The following is a 16,101-nucleotide window of genomic DNA, read 5'->3' as shown; positions in this document are numbered from 1 at the left end:
CAGAACTAACAACAGCGATTTCCCCCAGAAAATTTTAAGCAACCGATCATACCAAAATATATCTTAAATATTTGATATATATATGAATTTTTTTTGCCAACAAAACATGCCACTAATGAGATGTGCGTAGTGTCTTCACTTCGAGCAACACGTGTGACCTTTTCCGAGCCATGTGAATGAGCCAGCGTGTCGATGAAATACGAGCAATGTGAATGAGCCAGCGTGTCGATGAAATACGATCCATGTGAATGAGCCAGCGTGTCGATGAAATACGAGCCATGTGAATGAGCCAGCGTGTCGATGAAATACGAGCCATGTTCGTAATCTGTCAAAACATGCACAACGTCGCATTCCAAAATACGTCCGTTTTTACGATTATGAACTCAAATATCAAAATATGTTGTGATCATGACAAAGTGGCAGCCAAGCATTGGTACGCATCCAAGAGGACGTTCAGCGGGGAGATGGAACGAATAAATCAGTTTTGTGCGCAGGTGCAAGGTGGATTGTTTCATCGCGGGATCGTGAGAGATGGCAACAGCTTGGGGATGACTTTCATCCAGCAGTGGATTGATCGTGGCTGACGACGACGACGATACAACTTGCATTTATGTCTTACGTGCATCTGTCGTGTTCGTTATGGCGGGGGAGAGGAGGAGGTGGGGTGAGAAAATGATTCCTTGGTCAAAGTTTGCGTGCTTTTTGTTTTCGTGCCGTTATCAATCTAAGTTGTCTTTAATCTCTCCAGCTTGTGAACGGCATCACAAAACACGGCTCGGCTACGGAGGGGCTGCTCTCAAAGGGGACGGGCTGCTCGTTCCCATCACGGCTGACAGGACCTAGAGAGAAGAGTGAAGTCACACTGGGTGAGCCCAGTGTGTTACGTGAGCCACAGTGGCATCCACAAACTTCAAACGCCCCGTTGTCAACAAAAAAACAAGCCACATTCAATTAGTTTCGTCTGTGTTCCATCCTGTCGACAAGATTGGCATGAATACGAAACGGCGCATTAAACGGAATGAATGAAAACGTCGAAGGAGTTGTTTTTTGCTCCGTGCCAAACCGCGGTTTTCTATATATAGGGTAGAGCACATTACTCTGAGCCTTGTGTGCTGTGTGTGTGTTATTTTATTCGGAAAGTCATCGCTGCAGTTACAATATTGGTTATTTTTCAAATTCAAGCAATTGGACGTAGGACTGACTCGCAACGTTGCAGGAAGTAATTACAAACACACGTGATAAAATGTTACCTTGTACCTCACGTGCCAAAATAATGTAGAGATACACAGAGGGTGTCTAAACGTGACTATATCTCAAGATGATGTGCATATTTGTCAATGCCAAATAAAAACAAAAAAATCCAACCAGATTATCGTATAGAGTTTATGCAAGAAGAAATCTCAGCAAATACGCCAACTTTGGGCCAACATTGGCATGCGGCTGTAAGCGTTGGATTATTTTATTTTCTACCTACGTGACTTTACTGAAAGAACCAAAGAGTATGGATTCCTGCAGTCACGAAAGCTTCGAATCTAGATTAAACTTTCCATGTCTACTGGGATGGAGTTAAACATTTGTAGGTGGTATCATTCTGCGTACCAAACGTTGGCTTTGAAAAATGCCAGGAAGAATTTTTATTATATTTCTATTTAAAGCTTTCGTGACTGCAGGGATTCATCGTCTTGGTTCTTTCGGTAAAGTCACGTAGGAGGGAAATAATATTATTATTTTTTATTTTATTTTTTCCCTTCTACGTGACTTTACCGAAAGAACCAAGAAGATGAATTTTCATTATATCAAGTACGGTATTCAGTGAAGGATCGCATCTCGTGTGCACAAACTCGTCCAATTCTCTACGAAATGAAAACTTTTTAGCGCTCCTCTGTGTTGTCAGGTAGTACCACGTATTGTTCGCATTGATGTCCGACGTTTCGTTCCACGTGCTGGTCCGAGGACCGTGCAACACAATCGCGAGCACCTACACAGCAAAGGACCTGTTGGTCGAAAGAAAGATCAGAGACGACTCTGTATACGCTTTTTTGCAATGCTAACACTACTTTTTAGGCTTAAAGATATATGTATATTTATAGCGTAGTGTGTGTGTGTATATGTTCGGTGGTCTCATATAAAGTTATGATTAGGTAAACAATCCCGGCCACGACTCTGGAATTAGGGCAACATTATATCTGCTAAGGTCACGCCAATTCTAGCTTGCTAGCTAAATCATTTTACTCGGTCAAAGCAGACGAAACCAGTCCCCCTGGAAACCAAAACAATTATGGCAAACAGAGTAATGACAGGCCTGGCCGCCCCCTCCCCTACGGGCACGCACGGCAGCTCACACTCGAGAGCGCAGTGGGCGGGGAGAGCTGTCGACGGGTGGGAGCGATGCGGATGGGTTGGAGAGTCGAAGTCACGCCGGTGAGAACTGACGCAGCACGCTGAAACCCTGACCGAGGCAGAGCCTCAAACCCCAAGCTGTCGTGATGATGGAGCGTGCAATATAATCAGTGGGGAGGAGGGGGGGGGCTCTAACACGAAGAAGGGCTTCGCCCCGGCTTAATTGAAATAGACATTCTTAAAATAAGAAATCACAGGTGAGTTGAGAAATTCGCTTCTTACTCGCGTCGTAGGGGCGGTCAAGTGGTTTTGTATAGTCAGGAGTATTTCACTAGTCACATCACATCTGTAACATCGGTCTGATACAGCAGAGGCCGGCCACCAATGTAATAAAGGAGAGTACTTTTTTTTCAAATTCGGTACCAAATTCGGTACCCCCCCCCCCCCCCGAATATGGGCGCCTTAAATGAGTAACGACACGAAACAGTTCTTTAAAGAGACGCAGGTTGCGGACCCCCCAACCCCCCCCCGCCCCCCCTGGTCTACACAGCGTCACGAAACGTGACTTGGTCATGTAGCCCCCACGGGAAAAGGGGCTCCAACTTTGTTCGCTGCTTCGACAATCGCAATCGGTGACCTGCGCAATACGAACGCCACCATGCACGGCACGACGCACTCGCTTGTCACCTGCTATTGTGCAGAACAGCGCGGACGATGCAGAGCGAGAGGTCGATCCCCTGTGGGTGGTGACTACTACCACATTGCCACCGCCTCCCACCCACAAGTGTCGCTGTAATTTCTCTTTTTAAGTTTTTCTTTTTGAAGTTTGAAGACAATCAGCGGCTAATGCGAATACCAACAGTGTCACTCGCATGCAAGTGGCAGTCGACGAAATAACTTCACTTCAATCCCCAATGTTTCCTTTAAAGCAGAAACATTCAAAGGGTTTGTTTCCTTTTATATTTTTTTTATTTCAAAGGACACCGTGACTTGACATGCGATTATTGCAATGATCACAATGCACAAAACTGTTTTCGCCAACAGCCCAAACGGCCGGAAAAGCCCCTCTCTGTACCAGCGTGGACGGCACCCTCGTGTTCACCTTCTGAAGCGCTCGCTCGTCACCGTGGCGTGCGCGATGACCACCACCACCACCACGTGGCTTCTATTTCGTGTTGTGCGCGCTGCCATTTAGCGGCACAGCGCGTGGATTTATAGCGATCATTTGTTTGCTGGTGACTGTGTATTTCATATCGGAATCGCAATAAAAGTTGTTTAAAAGTCAAGTCGGACAGCGCTGGATATTGTCGTTATCACATTCGTTGTTAAGAAACAGAGGGAACATGGCAGCGGTACAAATATAAAAGAAATAACGTTGGCAAAAGCTAGACCACGAAGACCAAATGTTAGGAAGGTTTACGATGAAAGAGGGAAATTATGGAAGCGCATCAACGTCTCTTTACTTAAACAGAAGGAATTACGCCCAGAGCCAGGGCACCACAACTTGGGATGTCAACAGACTGCAAAAAATGAAACTAAAAATTTTGACTTCAAACTTTCGTGACTGCAGGAATTCATATTCTTGGTTCTTTCGGTAAAGTCACGTAGATAGAAAATAAAATACAATAAACATTGAAAATAATAAAAGCAAAAAACCCACGACGGTCTTCATCTTTTCTCTCCGCCTGATGAAGACCGCTTGTGTTGCGATCGAAACGTCGTAATTTTTTTGTTATTTTCTTTGAACCTATCCACGTGACTTTACCGAAAGACCCAAAGAATATTAATTCCTGCACTCACGAAAGCTTCAAGTCAACATTTAACTACTTATGCATCATTGATACCAATGAAGAGGGGTCATTGCCTGAAATGTTGCTTTTTTAATCATTAACGCCACAATGTCTCACAAAACATATCTCAACTATACATTTAACTCACTCATCATTTCTTATTGGGGATCATTATGCATATATGCACGTACAAGCAAAAATCCATTATTTGTCTCCATGAATGAATGAATACAAATGTGTTCGATTCTATCGGCCTATTTTCGGCTTTCCCGACCAATATTACAGCAGCATTTATTTGAAGTTAACTTCGAATAACTTTTGGACGTTATTTGGATGTGCACAGACAAGACAGACATGCAGGGCAAATGCAACACGTGTTGAATATCTCAAATGGGCAATATCAAAGTGGAGATGTACATTGCAACGATATTGGTGTGGGCTGCAAACCAGAAAGGGATGTATGTGCAGAACTTGAATTTGTCTCCAGAGAAAATGTGCATACATATGTTTTTAGATCCCAAAAACCATACGAACCATTTCAGTTCACTTAATTCTGATGGATTTTGTGTTACAGCGAGCCCTTTAAAACTAAGGGGCCCTGGCAGAAGTTATGCTGTGCATTAAAAAAAAAAGATCACTACTTTGTGATTGAATTTTTTTGTTAAATCCAGAAAAGGTCATAAAAGCAGTGCTTGGCGTGTGTGTTCCCTACAGGAGCGAGAACGTGGGTGGGATAACCGCGGTATTGAGAGCTTTACAAATAATTGAAATAGGATGAGAGGGCAGAGGCACGAGTCACGGGGAGTCACGGTTGTTCACGCGGATCACGTGATCTGCTTGCGCTTGCCTGGATCCGGAGAGGCGAGAGTAAGGGTGGGGATGGGTGAGAGTATTTTATGTGAAGAAAATAATATATAGATATAAAAAACTGTGCAATTGGCTCGTTGAGTGTTTTATCTCCAGTTGCTGAAAAAATAGTCTACCCAACTTCATTTCGATTCCCTTTCTTGATGACAAATGAGGTTAGTTTCCACATCTTAAAGTCAATCTCTCGAACGGATGATATGAAGTAAAGTGGTACGAAAACAGATGTGCAATGAATAAAGTGGCTTATATACAAACGCACACATGCTGCGTGAATAGTACCATCCAGTTACCTCGCCGTATACTGATCAATATTCTCACGGTGCATATGAAATGGAAGTTACATTATGAGAGTATACACTAACATTCATTTCAAAATGTATGTGAGCGTACACTCACATTCATGTTGAAAACGAATTTCTTTAGAACTGCTTTTTGTGTTCAGTTTGTTATCCTTTCTCCGCACCTCCGATTAGCGAGGTTGGCGCTACGTACGGTGCGAAAGAAGTTCAACATACATACATAATCAGAATATTTATTTCATTCATACTGGAGGAATCAGATGAGCTATACAGCTCTTTTTTCCACAGATGTGCGGTAAAATGCACACCGGCATACACACCTTGCCACGTGTTGGAAAGCTCTTTTTTCCACAGATGTGCGGTAAAATGCACACCGGCATACACACCTTGCCACGTGTTGGAAAGCTCTTTTTTCCACAGATGTGCAGTAAAATAAACACCGGCATACACACCTTGCCACGTGTTGGAAAGCTCTTTTTTCCACAGATGTGCGGTAAAATGCACACCGGCATACACACCTTGGCCACGTGTTGGCTGACACCTCCTCCCATAACCGCGCGAGTTTACGCATTGTTCGTAAAGAGGACGTTGGGAAAATTTTCCACCAACGGAATACTCTGAAACATACGAGTCGGGTCCCACAGCCTTCATAGTATTTCCTTCATATTTACCCGCATTTAGAACCTTCTAATATCGAAACAAAATATCCACAGAAGACACTGATTCGTGCTGTAGAAATATATCATCATCATCACCGTCATTATCTGTTTTGTTAGTGCATCAAACCCCGTGCGGTAAATCTAGAGACACCTAAAGTATTTAGACATTTAAACGCCACACCGACATGGGTAACAGAGACCTTGAAATCGCAATGAGAATCAATGTATCGCTGCAAGGACAGATAAGGATCTCAGTAATTCTACTCTGACACTACATTTACCTTCGAATCCTGAGTGTGGGGTATGTGACGGCACTCTTGCCTCCCAGAGCCACCCAGAGTTGTTCCCTTGAAGCGTTATTACAAGAGGGAAATTGTGATGTCAGCTTTCCTGGCGGTGTTCATGGAATAATCACCAAGCCACGTTGCTTTCAATAGCTGCGTTCATCACCAACAACAACACGATGTCCAAAACGGAATTGGTCTTAAGACTTCAACGCAAGCGAACTCTGCGACATCAAAAAACGCGTTTCTCAATACGGGGTGAGTGCAACAAAACACCACTTTCATTTCCATCGGCAGAGAACAGCTGTCGAGAGCATTACTCACATTGTAAGAATTATTTACCACCGTTTACGGCAGTGTTCTTTCCTAAATTTCAGAGGGAGGGGGGGTCACTGTCGCCGATAAGACATCATCAGTGTGAGGGCCGCCACACCAATTGAAACCATTGAGGGTTTGACAGCAGCACGATGGGGTTGTTGTCACGTGTCTGTGTATTGTTGGGGGAGCTGCACGTCAGGGGGCCGCACTAAAGGCGACCAGGAGCAACCAGCCAGCCAGTGGCTCACGGGCCTTGCAACGCAGCACACTTGGTTTGCGTATTCTTAGGTTTTTTCGGTAAAGTCACGGAGGTAAAAAATGAAAATTAAAATTAATAAAAGTAAAATAAAAAATAAAAATAAAATAAAAATCACGACGTTTCGGAGGCAACACAAGCTTCCGTCTTCAGGTGGAACCGTCACAGCACGACAGCTGTATCACCTGAAGACGGAAGCTTGTGTTGCTTCCGAAACGTCGTGATTTTTATTTTTATTTTATTTTTATTTTTTATTATATTTTTATTAATTTTAATTTAATTTTTTTACTTACGTGACTTTACCGAAAAAACCTAAGAATATGAATCCTTGCAGTCACGAAAGCTTCAAATCTAGAACTTGGTTTGTGGTGTAGCTGTGGGAACGTGGTTCGTGAAGCCGGCGAGCTGAGTTCGATTCCCGGCCATGGTGTAAGTGCGATATCTGAACCGGTCATGTGCCCTCCCCGTTCACCAGCCAGCACTGTGACGCCTTCATCCAGCAGTGGATTGACAAATGTGGCCGTGAATTATAATTGCATCCACCTTCGACAATATGCAATACATGGACAAATCTGAGTGGTTTTATTTTAGAAGATGCTGCCCCTTCACGAAATGTCACAATGATTTATTGACCTCAAGCGTGCAGCAATCAAATCACCCTCATTACAGCGCCACTCGATAATTACCTAGAGGCAGCGTCACACATGCAGCACGCAGCAGCACAATGCAAGGCCAAGGCAGGGGGACGCAAAGACAGCGTCAACAGAGACAAACAAAGCCCTTATCAGGTGCCTCCCAGATGGCCAATTAAGCGTTGGAAAAGCCCCACAATGCATGGCTCGCACTCATCTACTCGTCCCGGGCAGTCGGAGCAGGGGAGGCGGTGGGTGGCATTTAAAAATGGATCTCGGGGCTTCATTTTCGGAAGAATCTCCTCTTGAAAAGGATCTCACAAGAGACGTCGAGGTCACGCGAAGCCGAGCCGTGTCGTCGTGCGGTAAAGAAATCGGGAGCGTCGTCAATCTGCTTCATGTTCAGTCGTATCGACAATTTGCGGCGGAACGAGGGCACTGGGGTTGTATAGAAATCCCTTTGTGAGTTGATCAATGTACAGCGGCTGAAACGTACGCGTTTCAACACTCGAAGCGCGTTCCCCGACTCATACGAATCTTTGGGCAGTCATCACTTACACCGGTGGCACCGATTCAGCAGTGGATATTGCAGATTCCTATAGTGGCAACGCGTCAGTCATCGGACAATGAGTGTTGACTTCCCACCAAAAGTGGTATTTATATCAAACTTAATTTGAGCTTTCGTGACTGCAGGAATTATTCTTTGTTTTTTTCGGTAAAGTCACGTATAAAGTATTTAATTTAATTTATTATTTTATCTTTATACGTGGTATTTATATCGTCATTACCGCGAGGGTTGATGCCTTGAGTTTTCCCAATCGACTTGATTCCGATGGTGAGTCCAGAACTCTGCAGTGTCGATTAGCACTGAACTGGCTTCAAAATGACTCCTGCCAAATACAAAAAACATACAACCACATCTCTGTGCACTCACTTATAACAATGAACTCACAATCACATCTACTACTTATTATTGATATTTAAAGAATCGTGTTTGTGCTTTTTAATAAGATAAAAAAAAAATTGTACTTTTTTTTAGATTATTTTTTGCTGTGTTATTTTGTGTGTGTTTGATGTAACGGCGCCATGGATGGCAGAGCTAAGTCAGAAAGTTGCCACAAAGTGATTTAAAAGAAAATTGTTATCACGGTAGCTGAGTATGTGGCTAAAGCCAAGCGGTCAGCAACATACAGTACTATTTAACGCGTGATTATAGTCAAAAAGACAATATTATACACCTGCAGAAACACTAAGGGGCCGTCCATAAATGACGTCACGCACCTAGGGGGGGGGGGGGTCAGACATTTGTGACGATGTGTGACGAGGGTTTGAGAAATGTGACGTCACATCAAAATGCGCAACTTTAAATAAATACAGAATTCTTATAACAACAACCACGGGAGCTTGTGTTGCTTCCGAAACGTCGCGATTTAATTTATGTATCATTATTTTATTATTATTTTATTTTATACCTATGTAACTTTACCGAAATAAGTAAAGAGTATGGAACATTGCAGTCACGAAAACTTAATATATAAACTGACTCATTGCTCACCTCACCTCACCTTTTTTGCTCGGGTCTCATTGTTGCTCTACAGTTCAGCTCTTGCTGCTGAGCTGTAATCCAGCTGTATGTTGAACTTCTTTTGTGCCGTACGTAGCCAACAGCGCTACGTACTGTGGAGTGCCGCTGTATTCTCCTGGATTATGATAAATACTGCGTAGAACTTCGATGTCCAGCGCGAGATTAACCCAGTGTGAAACACTTGCAAAGGTATCAGAAGGATTTCTGAAAACGGAGGCTCGTGATAAACCCATATTCCCCTTCGGTGCAAAATAAGTTGAACATACAGACATATATACAATATCACAACCGTCATTATCATACATGGATAATGATTCTGCCGTACACTTAATTTCAACTCTGCTTTAGTTCTAAATACTCTGGGCCCGTGACATTTCGCACGTACCAGAATGTATTTATAGGAGAACTGCCGCTCAACTTATTTGGCTTCAGTGCTCGGGGCAGTTATTGAGCTCAAAACTGTCGTGCGTGCAAAACTATGCTTAAAATTAAAAGCGACCTCATTGCTCACGAGGGTTGTTCTAGATTTGAAGCTTTCGTGACTGCAAGGATTCATACTCTTAGGTTTTTTTGCTAAAGTCACGTAGTACCGAAAAAACCTAAGAGCACGAGGGTTTCGATTTAAAGCTTTCGTGACTGCAGGGATTCATCTTCTTGGTTCTTTCGGTAAAGTCACGTAGAAGGGGAAGTAATACAAATAAAACATAATAAAATAAAATAATTCTCACGACGTTTCGGCCACAACGCAAGCAGCCGTCTTCACCTGAGGACGGCTGCTTGCGTTGTGGCCGAAACGTTGTGAAAATTATTTTATTTTATTATGTTTTATTTTTATTACTTCCCCTTCTACGTGACTTTACCGAATGAACCAAGAAGAAGAAGAAGCACGAGGGTTGTGTTCGACCAAACTTCACCATGCTGGTCGTACGTGTGTATGCATATTGAACTTCTTTCGCACCGTATGTAGCCAACCGTTCTAATGGGAGGTGCGGGGACCCTTATAACATGTGATACTATTGCTTTCTTATCAGGGTATGATGTAACACACTAATACGTTTATAGAGCACAATATTGAAAAAACATTTTTCTCCGATACTATCAGTTGACATTTGGTATTTCAAACAAAAGTGATATATATAATGAGAATGATCTATTTACAAACCTGCTGGAAGAAATATATATATATGGCTGTATGATGGGTGTGGTTTGAGAGCTTAACCCATCAAATCCTGGTTGTGGGTCCACTCAGAGCCCATCGTCCATGTGAGGTCAATAAAATGGGGACCACTTTTTGGGAAATCAACAGTGATTCTAGATTTGAAGTTTTCGTGGCTGCAAGGATCCATGCTCTTTGGTTTTTTGGGGTAAAGTCACGTAGGTTAAAAAAAAACAAATAAATTAAATCACGACGTTTCGGAGGCAACACAAGCTTCCGTCTTCAGGTGGAACCGTCACAGCAAACTTACTTGATACAGCAAAACTACAGTACTGTATCACCTGAAGACGGAAGCTTGTGTTGCCTCCGAAACGTCGTGATTTAATTTATTTGTTTTCTTTTTTAACCTACGTGACTTTACCGAAAAAAACAAAGAAATCAACAGTGGTTGCCCTGTGAAGAGACAGGGTTACCCCCGAGACGGCAGTACAAATCAGCACCATTGGACACTCAAATGAGCAGAGAGAGAGATGCATTGTCGTGTCTTCGGCCGGGGGTTATAAAATAACATCACAAAATAAATATTTACATAATCGGATGGTTCGGCTTCAAGACTCTGTGGTGCCCGATGTCTGTGGAGGCCATTACTAACCGCGAGGGCACTGCTAAGCCTCATCCAGCGATGCGTGTTGATTCATGAACATAAATACATCGCGGAGGTCACAGAGTGCCACGTGGTTTAAGGTCACTGAGAAATGCTCTCGGGAGGAAATGAAATAAAATAAAAATCCACGGTGGTGGTGATACTCCTTAGCAGGTGTGGTGTCTTATTTTTTTTTATTGTGCAACTGCCAACATTAAGTGACTCAAACGTAAGAGCACAATGTTGTGTTGACTCACAGCGTCGCGGAGACGAAACACGTGCGCGCCTGCCAAGCCACACCTAATGTCGTACATGTACATCGAACGATTTAAACAGCACATTCACGTGCTGATAACCACAAACATTTAAACATACGATACATGGCAACCGATAACATTTGCCAAGGGCGTGCGCGCGTGTGTGTGTGTGATTTGCAGGGATATAATCTACAGTAGCCTAACGAAGAAAAGAATACATGAACAATTTTGATGTCAAATCTCAACAAATGAGAGTAAAAGACTATGTGGGAAAGACAATTATCTTGACGCAAAAAATAACGATTTTAAATTGAAATCGTACCCATTAACCAACGATTTGAGGTGCAATGTTGCGTATAAAGAGCAAGTGTTGTAACCTGCGCTTCATGCGACAGACCTCAGTATTCATAATTAAACACTCAACAGTGTAATGATACGTGGATTCATCAAGTAAAATTGAATTATTAAGCTCGCGTCAGAGGCGTCACGTGTGTACGAACAAATCATGTTTTACTCATACAACTATCGTCATACTAATTACTCATTTATCCAGGAAAGGCACGCTAAGTTGGAGGACTTCATTTTTACGAGGGTTTTACTGCATTGCGGTTGTAATTTTAAGATGTCTTCATCAAATTGAAGATGAGTGTTTATTACACAAGCGGGAGGAAAGCAGAGCACTCGAAAAAAAACTCGAGCCGTGCAAGGAGGAAACACTCTGTCCCTTTACAGATGGCAACAGATGTAAGTTATTCATATTCTTAGGTTTTTTTGGTAAAGTCACGTGGGTAAAAAAAATAAAATTAATAAAAGTAAAATAAAAATAAAATTCACGACGTTTCGGAGGCAACACAAGCTTCCGTCTTCAGGTGGAACCGTCACAGCCCGACAGCTGTATCAAGTAAAATGAGGGATTACAGGAGATACCACTCCGTATATATAATGGTTGAGGGGGGCAGGGCCAGGAACGGCACACTTTTTATTAATATGGTAAGGTGAGGCTTAAGACTAAGTAAGTTAGTCCGCTTGCGGTGCTGCTTTCTCCTTGCAAGCCAGGGTATGGCACCTCCTGGACACCAACGCGAAAGGGCGTTTCACAACATATGTGTGATCGACCAACGTTCGCCTAATCCACAGCGCGGGATTAACTACTGGATGTGATTCCCGCACCTGCGATGAGCACGGTTGGCTATGTATGGCGCGAAAGAAGTTCAACATGCAGCAGTGCATGCATGTGCGTCACCCACTGCGCCGTGTAGGTGCACTCATGCGTTTTACCTGGTTCCTTTAGCCACTAGAGGCCGCTACCACTGACCAAAATGTAATGTTAAACTAAATTGAAATCCTGGAATCCAGTTGTTTTTAATCTTTACTGCAGCCTTGCACCCCTTGTCTTCTTAATCGTATTTTTTTTCACAATGCTAATAAATACATAGGGGTTTGGTGAAACAAATGAGTTGTACTTGCGTGCCCGTGCTTAATTTGTGTTTCGATGGATTACCTTCTAAAAAAAAAATCTGGCCATTTCTCGGACCCCCAGACAGGGCATTTCGCGTATCCCAGGTTCAGAACCACTGCTATAGTCGAATGGCCACTTTGGGTCGTGAATTTCGAGGAGAAGCAAATCGATTATAGCCCAAGTAAACTCCAGCTAGTGTGTCATAATACTGTGTAACACATTTTTATTTATTTTTTTTTGTTCCTGAGTAGTGTTATTTCCTAATTGCTTATGCCTCAAAAGTACAGAAAATGGCTATTATTCCCCACAAACTTTGCTTTTGTGACCAGGACAGTGATATTTAGAAATGTACATATTTTCCAGAACATTCCAGATAGATTCAGTGCTGAGTAAACTTGGAGTAGCTTATAGAACATTCTCGAACTTTCCAGTAATATAAATAGTAGTATAAATACTTAAGCCCACCAGTTCAGTTTAGTTCCAGCTGCCTAAGTGGATACATATATGCAGTTTTCTGAGATGGCATCAAGAGGCTGCAAGCATCCGACAGACGCATTTGGCTATATCTGCGGCCAATTAATCAAGACAAGAGCGAAAAAGCACTCTGTGGAAGCATCTGCTAAGATGTGTGAGGCCTAATAGGCATATTTCGGCATTCCTGTCGGGGATCAAGACAAACCCTGGGCACCTCATTTCACCTGCGAGTAATGCAAAAAAATCTGGAAGGTAAGATTGATAATTGTTGCTCGGTATTTTATATTACAAAATTTGTAAAAATTAAAAAAATTGTAAAGTTTTTAATAAAAAAATGTGTTACAATTTCCAATGTTATTGGAAAAATATATATCATATATGAAAAATGTTGCGAGAATCTCTTACACATTAGTCATTTATTTTTGTAAGATGGCACAGAGGGGAAAAGAGAGCCATGAAGTTCGCTATCCCAAGAATTTGGTGGGAACCCACTGACCACTCAAGCAACTGCTACTTCTGCATGGTGGACCCTTCCAAACGTGGGTTTGGCAAGAATGCACCTGCTATCACGTATCCAGACCTTCCTTCACCCATCGCCCCGGTGCCACACTTCCATGAGCTCCCCGTACCCACTCCTCCGGAGAGAGAGCAGCCGTCTTTAGAAGAGAGCAGCAAGTCAGAGAGCGAGGAAGACATTGTAGATCGAGATGACAATTTCAGAGGAGGAGCTGAGGAGAGACACCCATACAACCCCAACCAAAAAGACCTCAACGACTTGATCAGAGATCTTGGTCTCACCAAGTCCAATGCCGAGCTTTTGACGTCTAGGCTCAAGCAGTGGAACTTGTTGTATAAAAGTGTGCAAGCCACAGATCAGAGGAAGCGTCACCAACCTTTTTGCAGCTTCTACACCCGTCAAGATGGACTCTGCTTCTGCCACAATGTGGCCAGTCTGTTCGAGGCAATCAGAATCGCCTGTAACCAGAATGAGTGGCGCCTCTTCATTGACAGCTCATCCAGGAGACTCAAAGCCGTGCTGCTTCATCATGATAACAAGTACCCGTCTCTTCCCCTGGCTCACTCGGTACACCTCAAAAAGGATTACAACAGCATCAAGATCTTGCTGGATGCCTTGAAGTATGATGAGTACGGCTGGGAGGTCATCAGAGACTTCAAAATGGTGGCATTCCTGATGGGTCTCCAAGGCGGTTTTTACCAAGTTTCCCTGCTATCTTTGCCTTTGGGACAGCAGGGACACCAAGGCGCACTACCACAGGCAGGAGTGGACAATGCGGACCGAGTTCTCTGTGGGGAGGAACAACTTCAAGTAGGAGCCACTGGTGGACCCCCGGAAGGTGCCAATGCCACCACTGCACATCAAATTGGACCTTAAGAAACTATTTGTCAGAGCTGTAGATAAGGAGTTGGCAGCCTTCAAGTACCTTGAAGACTTCTTCCCTAAGCTGTTTGAGGCAAAGGTCAAAGCCGGTGTCTTCGTCACACCACAGATAAAGAAGATCCTGGAGTGCAATGAATTCCCCAAGAAGCTCACGAGTAAGGAGAAAGCGGCTTGGAACAGCATTCCAAGCCGCTGTTGAGACTGGTGAAGAACTACGGCACAATGGGCTGTAGGATGTCCCTCAAAGTCCATATCTTTGATGCTCACCTTGATAAATTCAAGGAGAACATGGGAGCGTACTTGGAGGAGCAAGGCGAGCGCTTCCACCACGATATACTGGACTTTGAACGCCGCTACCAATGACAGTATAACGAGAACATGATGGGAGACTACATTTGGGGGCTGATTCGTGAAAGTGATTTACAGTACAATCTTAAATCTCGAACAACTACTCACTTCTAAATCTTTTGTAGTAATTTTTGTATTACTTTAGTATAAATACATGTGAATTTTGATTCATATGTTGTTTTTTCTGACTTTATGTGAACGAAAAGACACACATTTGCCAGTTTTCTCATTGAAAACAGGTACATTTGAAAATATCACTGTCCTGGTCACAAAAGTAAAGTTTGTGGGGAATAATAGCAATTATCAAAAAAATTTCGGCACACGCAATTACGAAATAACACTTACTACCCAAGAACAGACATTGTGTTGCACTGTGTAATCCATACATTTTCCAAACTGGAAATTATCCCGTAAAATGTGCTCTTTCTTACAAAGTATCTTGCAAGCATTATGCAAACAGTATTTATATGTTCAGGCTCAAAGTGATCTACAGTCGTTTAATTATGTTGTCCTGAAATGTTGACAATAATTCAATCGCACCATCGAACTCGTTTTAGGATACAGTTGCCGTATAATATATCTAAGAAGCTTTCCAGAGTTATTCACGAAATTAGTCACGCAAGGTTGCACTAATTATTATTTTCACTTAAGTATTACCCCATTCAAGCACGTCGTAATGTTACTTTATTTGACACACAAATTCCACATTTCCTGGAAGAGAAAATTAAAAAAAGAGACGCCAGAAAATCATAGTGCAGCAAATGCATGCGTCTTGTGCGCGCAATATGGCGGAAGGGAAAACTTTAATATGCATTTATGTGAAACCATTTGAGAAAACGATTCCTGAACCTGGTCCAAAGGCTGAGTAACTAACCATGAGCCCACCGCTCAAGTTTTAGGAACCAAAGTTTCCCAAACTTCGCATGAGTGTGGTCCAAATAATACCATAACGATTGCAAACCTCAAAGGTTTATTAAAATGGAAGAAAATAAAAGCAAGGCTCATTTTCTAAAGTATTGTCGGTGGCAGCGTGTGTAGTTTCATGAAGAACAGATGTGACGCGCGGCATGGCGTGCCAGATTAATTTTCTTATAACCGCGATGCACGAAGCTCGCATGGCACGCGGCAAGCAAAAGGAAGGGGAGGAGGAAGCAGTAGGGCGGAGTAGGAGACGGCCCCGGGATGCCGGCAGCACACGCGACCTGCGCCCAGGTGCGGACGTTTCGTCTCTCGCCGACAACGCAGCCCGCTTTACTTGCGTGCGTCCTTGTTGATCGCTCCCCCTTCGCTCTGCCACCAGGGATCTTGACTCCGTAAGCTGCTCCCCCGTGTCGA

General features: G+C 43.2%; 1 protein-coding gene across 1 annotated transcript; it reads left to right on the top strand.

The window, feature by feature from the left end:
* The first annotated feature begins 13,075 nt into the window (after window positions 1-13,075).
* LOC133344987 (uncharacterized) lies at window positions 13,076-14,978 on the top strand. Its single transcript, XM_061555321.1, has 2 exons — window positions 13,076-13,271; window positions 13,449-14,978. Exon 2 carries the CDS (start codon window positions 13,474-13,476, stop codon window positions 14,410-14,412), a length of 939 nt encoding a protein of 312 aa, XP_061411305.1. The 5' UTR covers window positions 13,076-13,271; window positions 13,449-13,473; the 3' UTR covers window positions 14,413-14,978.
* Window positions 14,979-16,101: the final 1,123 nt, after the last annotated feature.

Source organism: Lethenteron reissneri, chromosome 21, assembly GCF_015708825.2.
Source record: "Lethenteron reissneri isolate LAM-NWPU_2019-01 chromosome 21, ASM1570882v1, whole genome shotgun sequence".
Lineage (NCBI taxonomy): Eukaryota > Metazoa > Chordata > Hyperoartia > Petromyzontiformes > Petromyzontidae > Lethenteron > Lethenteron reissneri.
The sequence above is the reverse complement of the archived record's forward strand: the minus strand, read 5'-3'. Positions and strand labels throughout refer to the sequence as shown.